General features: G+C 44.7%; 1 protein-coding gene across 2 annotated transcripts; it reads left to right on the forward strand.

Moving 5' to 3' along the window:
* The first annotated feature begins 1505 nt into the window (after positions 1-1505).
* zgc:172323 (uncharacterized protein LOC564165 homolog) lies at positions 1506-6862 on the forward strand. Of its 2 annotated transcripts, XM_060064834.1 has the most exons (12): positions 1506-1852; positions 2351-2510; positions 2765-2914; positions 3533-3652; positions 3753-3848; positions 4098-4232; positions 4340-4450; positions 4576-4686; positions 4827-4951; positions 5072-5556; positions 5755-6367; positions 6484-6862. In XM_060064834.1, the coding sequence occupies exons 1-12, from the start codon at positions 1626-1628 to the stop codon at positions 6581-6583; spliced, it is 2433 nt and encodes an 810-aa protein (XP_059920817.1). In that variant the 5' UTR covers positions 1506-1625; the 3' UTR covers positions 6584-6862. The 2 variants fall into 2 exon arrangements, with proteins under 2 accessions (XP_059920817.1, XP_059920816.1); XM_060064833.1 differs by having other exon boundaries at positions 5072-6367.
* Positions 6863-9763: the final 2901 nt, after the last annotated feature.

The raw sequence follows: 9763 nt of genomic DNA on the forward strand, positions 1-9763 counted from the left end.
TTGTTGCCAGTATGTGATTCAATAAAAAAAATTAAATTGGATGGTTTGGTTTAAATGCCTTGTTTATTTTGAATAAACAGTGACATGTATTTATTAAGGTAACTTCAACTGAAATCAAATATACAAAAAGAAAAAAAAGTGTTTATTGGTTGTTTGAGAAAAGCTGGGATGATTTATTGAATTCAATAGCCATTCCTTATAGTCGCTGCATCACAGTATGAATTTGTCACTGACTTGCAATAAACAATTTCAGGTGATTAGGTCATCCTCCATGGGAATATGACAAGTCTCTTTCTAGTTGAAGCAACTGACGTGTATACACATAGGTTTCTTTGTTAGTTACTAGACTACAGCACTCTGTAACTAACAAACTGATCACCCAGTGGGAAGCATTATGAACCGATATGCTGCTAGGTGAGTAAAGGCCATTAGACCGATAGTTTATGTCATATTTAGTGACGTCTATCAAGTTTATAGAATTGGTTATTATTATCGTCTCATATTTTAGGTAGATGATTGAGGACTTGGTAGGATTTTTCATAAACATTAATGAAAAAAGGGAGAATATCATGGAAAAAATATGCATTTGAAAGGATGATGTATTGGGAAGTAATAATAGCCAATGATGTAATTTGGATATAGCGTGTGGGAAACGCAGTTCACGTCCCTGAAACATTGAGGCTTCTCATGAGTGGCACCCTGATGCAAGAAGTGAGGTCAAAGGGAGAAAATGACAACAACAACACGTATCTGCCTTGCCTCCTTGCGTGTTGGCAGTACATTCTGATAGAGATAAGCCTATGTATAGATAGCTGGATTAACTGACCCTTTGGTGGCCATGTAGGTGTCAATTAGAGGAGCTCTCTGGAAAAACTGGACCAAAAAGGTCTCTCCTATCCCTTTCAACTGAGAAACTCCAGTATGACCCTCCAACCTTCCCCATATCCATTCATTAATTTCCCACAATGAGGCCGTTAAGTTTTTTGTACATGCTTCTTTTCTTATTTTAAAAAGGACTAATGAGTACTAAGTCTTGTCAAATCTCCCCAGGGTTCTTTGTCTATACCTGACAGTGGGCTCTTCAGCACATACTGACTTTAGTGCTGAAGAGGCAATTAAGGTTCCAATCAGATTACATCACGTCACAGCCCCTGACTGCACCCTGTCTCCCTCCCAGTGTATACTCTTACGATTTGGAGAACTACAACTCCTGCCATACCGTTTTGGTTGTATTGTGCTTGTAAAACGATTAAACGGGAAGCAGAGGTCAGGCATGATACCTCAAATATAGAAAAGCAGGCCCTACACCCTGTGCTACATCCCAAAATGTTTGCGTTCATCAATCTTAACACAAGATCATCACGGGTAGCTGCTAGATATCTGAATGGCATTTCGAGCTGCTGCAGAGGTAAGAGATTCCACACGCACTGGGTCATGTTCCGAGCTGGCCTTGCTGAAAGCCGCTGGGCCCGGCCTTGTTGGAAACTATAAAAGCTTGGGGTGAGGTCTGCCTAGGTTCTAAAGAGGAAGACTAAAGTTCCAGACCTAAAAGTGAACAAAATCCGCCCACATTCCCTACTGTGTACAAGGGGCCAAACGGTACAACCACCACCACCACCATCACCATGAGTCACAGTCCGGAAAGGATCTCGTCCTACCGCCGTCACTTCGAGGACAGCTCCAGCTCGTCCTACCAGGTCCGGGTGTCCAGCCCGTCCCCTACCCGGAGAAATGGCCGCACCGCTTCTGTCGGTGTGTCCCGCTGCCCTGGAGCCGGCAGCACGCGCACAGAGTCGATGGGAAGAAGGACCGCCTCTGCTGCACGAAGGACCACCCGTGTGTCTGGATCTAGGTAAGCGCGCTCAGTCCACAAAGACTCTATATCTAGGTAAGCTGGCTCAGTCTGCGAGGACCGGTGTACCTGGATCTAGGTAAGATGGCTCAGTCCACAAAGATAGGTGTGTATGGATAGTCCACAAAGACCACAAACATAGTGGGCTGCTTGGGCCTGATGGTTGTATACCAGGATTTACCTTTATGTTTGATTTAAGTTTTATGTTACTATAATATATAATCACATAAACATGAGAGAATTTGTAAATGTAATATAGGTATACTGTCAATTGTGCTTTATCAAAATAGCAAGCACAAACAGATTGTGTTTCATTAGCAATCAATACTGCACCTCTAGGTTCAACATTCTATTTCAGGACACAACACAAAATGAAATTGACATCATCATCAACCAGCCATGTAGTTTCACACACAAGTGAGCAATATCTCTTCGGATACGGATTTGATGGCTCTGACTCATGGGTCAATCTGAGTTTTGTTTACTATCTTTTTGCAGTGCAAGCATGGGCACCGTAGCATGCATAGGTTTAGACGGAGTGCCCGCCATCGACCTGGATGTGGCGTCTGCCGAGAACCAGGAGTTCCTCAGCACTCGCAACGGCGAACGCCGGGAAATGATTGTCCTCAATGACAGACTGGCTGTATACATCGACAAGGTTCGCTCCCTTTGTTTGTCAAACAGCCAGGGTTGTGGTTCATCCTATCAAGGGAACTGGATTTTGTCTCACTCATAAAATAGCATATAATGTATGTAATGAATGAAAATTAGCATCTAATCTATCTATACACTAATCGAAATAGTAAATATACACCTCAATGCACACATTGACAGGTACCTTTATGGTCACCCTAATATACTGTCCCATATCCAAGTTTCGATTGGGTTTAAAATAGCTCGTGTTTTTCGCAGGTTCGATCGCTGGAGCAGAAGAACCAGTTGCTGGAGACTGAGATCGAGGCCTACCAGAACCGGTTCCAGAAGCCGACGGGCCTGCGCCTCCTCTATGAGGAACAGCTGAAGGAGCTGAAGAAGATCGCTGAACAGATGAGAGTTCAGCGGGTGAGAGAAAATGTGTCAAGTCAGAACGTCGCTTTCATTTGTTATTTACACATTTCAAATAACCAATAGAGCGCACCGGAGGAATGTATTTGTTTCTGGCAAGGTTTACGCCTCGCAGAGCTTCAGTAGATTAACCAAGTAGCAGCACAAGAAGTCAACATGGTGCTTTCAAGGTTCCCTGCCTGGTAACAGGCCTATTTCTGGCAGGCAAATGGAGAAGTGCCTCAGTTTGTTATGGTGCAATGGAGTACAGCTGTCTGCAGTTATGCTTTATCCATAGATTAGTTGGCTTGATTACACACACACACACACACACACACACACACACACACACACACACACACACACACACACACACACACACACACACACACACACACACACACACACACACACACACACACACACACACACACACACACACACACACACACACACACACACACACACACACACGTAGAGACAGACACAAGCACACACAAATACAAAAAGACACACACAAACACACACATTAGATTAGCTCAGATGAAAGAAGCTTGATACAGTAAAGGCAGAGTCAGAAAAAGGGTAATCGTAACATTTCTCACACTGGTGTATTGACGGTCTCTTGATCTTCAGGACATTGCCTTGGCCTCTAAGGAGTCCACATCTGCTAACTTGGCATCATTAAAGATCAAGTATGAGGAGGCATTGGAGCTGAGGAGGAAAGCCGAGCTCGACATTGAGAACTTCCGCCCAGTAAGCTAACAGACACGGACATCCATCTCCAACCTTACTAATTACTTAATAAACCATTATACTCTGTAGAGACCTAATGACAATACTGTGCTTTCCTTAGGATGTAGACAAAGCCACATCCTCGAGGATCGCCTTGGAGAAACAGCTAGAGCAGCTGGAAGTAGAAATTGAGTTCCTGAAACGGGTCCACCAACAGGTTAGAACTTCAACCTTTCACACACACCCTTTTCCAGAGTGCAATGTAGTATATGCATGCACAGGAAATTGGGGAGTAGGTTTAGTGCTTAGTGCTCTTGGTTGATCATGGATAAGGATTTACTTCAGGGCCCTGAAGGTAAGAGGACACCCCAGTCACAAACGAGATCATTCCATTGGCTAATGGCCTCATGAATAACAGAATACCTTCACTTCTTCACCATTCCCATCATATTTCTCCACTGCCCAGGAAATTGAGGAACTTTTGAAGCAGATCTACTCAGCCCATGCATCAGCCGAGAGCGCCTTTGCCCTGCCTGACCTGGCCTCAGCCTTAAAACAAATCCAGAAGCAGTACGATGACATTGCTGCCAAGAACCTCCAGGTACGAAAGTGAAACACACAATTAGATAGATGTGCATTCAAGTGTTTACATCTTGTGTACAACTATAATCGTGTTAGGTTTCATATAAGTTATGTTTCTTTTTACAGGACATGGATGCATGGTATAAAAACAAATTTGAAGACATAACCAACAAGACCACAAAGCATGTGGATAAGGTTCGCGGAATCAGAGAGGGAATAGCTGGGGCCAAAAAAGATGTGAGTCCTGAGATTAAACACCCTAACCATAGTTAATCACTATTATCGGGAAAATAATAGTTACCCAAAATATTTTTTTTGAATTTAATAATAATAATAATAATAATCCTGTATAATCTGTGAAGATCCTAAACAAAGAGAGAGACTTGGATTCCATGAAGACAAAGAATGATGGTCTTGAAGCCCAGATCCACGACGCACAAGATAGGTACAAGAAGGAACTGGAAGAATTGCAGGTGAAGAGAAGGAGTTTTACGTGTACCTTAATCAATGAGTGAATGCCCACAAGTTCATCACAAACGCAGACACACACTTGAATACATGATCAAGCGAAAACAGTTGAACAATTGACGTTGCTTTTGTGGCTGTTCGCCAGGCCCGGATTGAGGCCCTGCAGCATGAGCTAAAATCCACCAAGGGGAAGATTGCGCTGCACCTGCGTGAATACCAGGACCTCCTGAATGTGAAGATGGCTCTGGAGATTGAGATCACAACATACAGGTGGGGGAGCAACCAGCGGCTACTGTATGTGGTGAATTGGAGCACAGTGTAATGTACAGACTTTTAGAAATACATACTGTAGCAGACAACTGTATCACATGTTCTTTTTCTTTCTTACAGAAAACTAATTGAAGGAGAAGATGTGCGGCTCGCTGGTATGATGCTCAATGTGTCGTTCATGAGCAGCAACTGCATGAGCGCCATTGGGGCTGGGACAAGCATGGGTGGAGAAAACATGGGCAGCACTGGCATCGGAAGCACAGGAACCAGTGGCAAAAGTATGGGGGGAGCAGGTACGGGTGGAGCAGGTATTGGTGGCGTAGCAATGGCTGGGGCTGCCATGGGTGGAGAAGGAATCAATGAGACTGGCATGGGTGGTGCTGGCATGAGGGGAGCAAGCATGGGTAGCAATGGCATAGGTGGAGTAGGAATGGGCGGCGCAGGCATGGGCGGTGCAGGCATGGGTGAATCAGGCACTGGTAGAGTGGGAATGGGAGGGGCTGGTGGTGGAGCAGGAATCAGTGGCAGAGGCATGGGTGGTGCGGGCATGAGTGAAGCCAGTATGGGGGGTGTAGGCATGGGGGGAGCTGGGATGGGTGGCACTGGCATGGGTGGTGTAGGAATGGGCGGTGCTGGAGCCGGTATTGGAGGTGTGGGCATGGGTGGCACTGGCACGGGTGAATCAGGCACGGGTGGTGTAGGAATGGGTGTTGCTGGAGCCGGTATGGGTGGTGCAGGCATGGGTGGTGCTGGTTCCGGCATGGGTGGGGCCGGCTTGGCTGGTTCCGGTATGGGTGCTGGAGGCATGGGTGGAGAAACAATGGGCATTGCAGCAATCAGTGGCACAGGCATTAATGCAGGAATGGGTGGTGCTGGCATGGGAGGTGCTGTTATGCGTGGTGCCGGTATAACTGGTGCTGGTGTGGGTGGAGCTGGAATGAGTGGGTTAGGCCTTGGGGGTGTAGGCAGGGGAAGTGGGGGGATGGGAGGAATGGGCGGAGCCGACATGACTGGCGCTGGAGGAATGGGCGGAGGCCTTCACGGAGTCGGGTCAAGGGGCATGGATGGAGGCCTGGACAGCAGTGCCGGGGGCGTACATTCAGGCACCGAGGGCCAAGGAGGAATGGGAGTGGGTCGGGTGGGGGGCTCGGGCCCTGAGGGGATGGGCCGTGGGAGGAGTGTAGGTGGGGGCAGGGGTACTGGCTCTGGAGGAGCTGATCTCTCAGGAGTAGCCAATGGGTACGCTCGAACCGGGGGCGTGACGGGAGGCAGTGGAGGAATGACTACCATGGGCGGATTGAGGAACATGTCTGGAGAGTGCCTGGATGGTGCCGGTTCAGGAGATCCTAGGAAAGCCATCGATGCCTACGCAGAGCAAGCTGTAGAGTTGACCGAGAGAAGGACCGTACTTATTAGGTATGTGACGATAGCGGCTAGCCACTGCTCTCCAGAATGAATCCAGAAATAAGATGTATTAATCTCCGAAACACAACCACTGACTAACATTATCCCACTGGTTCTTCCTCACACAGGACCGTAAAAAACGAGGACGAGGTGCTGGAAACTGACCACCATGAACAGACCTACATCATCAGCGGGGCTGCGGACGACTCTGACGATGACCAAGCGTGATTTAACCATTTGACCTTCTTTGACCATTAAAAAGCTAACCCACCCCACCCCCCTCTTTCCACTGACCACTGACCATGTCTGGAGCATGACCTTCGCCCTTTGACCTGGACATCAGGAGCATGAAAGACGCCCTCACCAGCCGAGCTGCGTCTCTTCCTATTGGGCTGCACTGTGTCCCACAAGGGACGCTCAATGTTTTCTCTACACTTTGCTTCGGTTTGCACTCCCCTTTTCTTTTTTTTCCTTCAATGAGCTGCAAATAAAGCCATCAGCATTCAATGAGGTTGTCCCATGTCCTATTTGAAATCTCATTCATACATTGCTCATTACGGATTTCAGGCAGTGATGTTATATACAGCTTGTATACAGCCAGCTTCAATCGACCAAATAAAAATAGTGTAGCGCTTGTTGGCACAGGATAGTAAGTGATGTGGCAGGGGAGGACGGAGCCAAAGAGGGGAGATCACCTGGGGCTTGAGTGGGATCTTTTAAGACTTTTTTGCGAGGGTGAACAGGCCTACGAGGCTATCCGTCTAGCCGATGGTTTCCTACGGCAATAGCGCATAGCCGTTTCCTGTCCCCATTCCATCCACATCCACACCTTTCCCTTGTACCACTGATAGGGAGAGATCAGAGCTGGCCAGCAGATGCCATCACACTCACCGGAGGGAGGCAAGGGATTCCTGAATTGTGACATGGGGTGGGGGGTGGGGGGGTGCTATGGCATGCAACCCCAATGCAAACAAAACAAGAAAAGGTTAAACATTATAGTGGCAGTGGGATGAATAAGGGTATTCTGATGTGCACTCTGGATTAATGTATTTGCGCTTCTGAACATGGGCCTGAATCTATTTTGTCAAAGGTACAATTGTATAGATATAATTATATCATTAATATAGTTAATTATATTATAGTACACATTATATATATAATATTACTCATATCTGTTTTTTATTTTGGGATATTTGTTAGAATAATAATCATCAGCATGCACATCTTTCAAGCAACCAATACATTAAAAGAGGTTATCAAAAAAGATTATCCGTCATGATGTGTCCTTTTTAATAACATACGGGAACACGAGACAAGTGCACAATACTGTCTGCATAGTGTTACGACATAAGATGCTAATCTGTAACGAGATTTTAACAAATATTCAAGATAATTTAAGTGGTTATTCTTGCAGCCCTGGATTTGAATTATCAGACAACATAAACTGCATTGAAATACATTCCCGTCCACACGACAGAAAACAAGTCATAGGATTAGAAGCTGAAACAATCAATAAGCGCTCCTCCATCAAGTCCACCATCTCACCCCACCCGAACACGCAGACACAATTATTATTCAAACCTAGAAATGTCAGTCGGACGCTCTAATGAGAAGCAGCCAGACGTCCGCCTCTCGCTCTGCCCCCGGTTCATTAGATTGTACTCCGCGACCGCTGCTTATTAATGTCCATCCAGCCTAATATGCACTCAGGTCTGGCGATAATCACGAAATTTGCGAGGAAGACTACTAATCTATATAATAAGATAGGCGTCTATAGCATTACTATAATTAACAGGCAAAGGAGCGTGAGAGTCCCCGTGTTTGACGGGAGGAGCCCTACACGGCTCAGGAGCTATCCATGGTGCTGTCATTCCTTTTCTATAGTCTACCCTTTTCTCTTTTTTTTGTTTCATTGTCCAAGGCCTTTCCTTTGCGTTTATTTCTTGATTTGCGTCTCAACAAAAGATTGTGAGAAAACAAATAAATGAACAATTAAGTTAAAAAAAAACTAACGCAGGGTCAATTCCCGTTCAATTTGACCAATGCAACAATTCTTTATTTATTAAAAAATAAAAAAGGAAAATAAATAAACATATAGCCTAACAATGTAACACATTAGTGATGTTGTCACTTTAGAATATTCAATATATTTTATTTATTTATACATAGGCCTCTTTATCTATCTATGTATAGCCTATCTATGTTCTATGTATCTATGTATCTATCTATGTATCTATATCTCTCAATGATTATATCTATGTATCTATATCTAAATCTCTCTCAGGCAAATGAGTTACATATCTATTCTTTGCCTGACGAACTGAATTACGAATGAATGAATGTAGGCTACTTTGACTATAAATTGCTTTTTTATATTTAAACAAATAAGACCATTAGAAGTCAGCAAACAATCATTCTTCTTGTAATAATAACAAACATGTTTTCTTTCAGTTAAGGTTACATGGTCCTTGGCGTGGTATGTTATAGGCTAATTAAGGCTTTTTGGCAAATACACGTTACATAGCCAATTAGGTCACTAACCTTCATCCTACGAGTTAAACCCGTTTTTACTTTGACTGAGGGAAAGTTGCTTTCCCTCGCCAAGGAGGGCAAAAGTTGTGACTCTTTCAAACCTGTGGTTTTCTGTCACTTTGTGCATGCTCTGAGGGCCTAAATCCCAATTAGGGTCGGATGACACGCTGTTCTATTCATGCCGGGCCCTTCTTGCATACATTTGCCTAGAAATGAACTTCTCAAATAGATTGCGTGTTAAATGCGTTCAGTAGCAGAAGAAATCGAATAGAGTGACAGTTTCTTTCTGAGGCAGTCGAGTGAAAAAAGGTATGAATTTATAAGGTACACCGAAACATATCAATTTAGACAACTGTGCACGCCTTTATTCCTGCCCTTTCAGCCGGAACAATTGACTTTAAGTTAGGGAAATTCGCTTAAAAGGCTGCAGCGTAAACTTCGGAGAGACTTTCAATGATGAAATGCTTGTGGCCCACCTCCGAAAGGAGAAGGCGCTGAAGATTACAACACGCATGAACTGCGTTGAATCAATCGCCGTTTAGTTGTCTTCTCTCTAATGCGACTTTGAATATTAGTCTGGGTTATCATGTCATCTGGTGGGAGTCCCATACAAGCACAATTACTATTCAAACGCGCCAGCAATGACCCACCCGCTTTATCCCGGCTGGTTTGCAGGCCTACTTAGTGCAACTTTCATCTTCCTTGACTTTTGGTTTACCAATATGCAGCCGTATGGCTATAGGTCCAGCTATATCATGCATCCTTAACAAAAATAATTAGGATGTTAACCATAGGTCTACATACTACAAGGTTAGGAATAGCATTGCCAATACAGGCATATGGTTTCTTTAAATTACTTGTTATTGTATATAAATC

This window comes from Gadus macrocephalus, chromosome 11 (genome assembly GCF_031168955.1).
Source record: "Gadus macrocephalus chromosome 11, ASM3116895v1".
In the NCBI taxonomy this organism is placed as follows: domain Eukaryota; kingdom Metazoa; phylum Chordata; class Actinopteri; order Gadiformes; family Gadidae; genus Gadus; species Gadus macrocephalus.

What these genes read in the sequence shown, in the direction of transcription:
- zgc:172323 (XM_060064833.1), top strand. Translation starts at nt 1,626, where the DNA reads ATGAGTCACAGTCCGGAAAGGATCTCGTCCTACCGCCGTCACTTCGAG. An exon ending in ACATTGAGAACTTCCGCCCA is followed by an intron (nt 3,653 to 3,752) that starts GTAAGCTAACAG and finishes TGCTTTCCTTAG; the next exon opens with GATGTAGACAAAGCCACATC. An exon ending in AGGAACTGGAAGAATTGCAG is followed by an intron (nt 4,687 to 4,826) that starts GTGAAGAGAAGG and finishes GCTGTTCGCCAG; the next exon opens with GCCCGGATTGAGGCCCTGCA.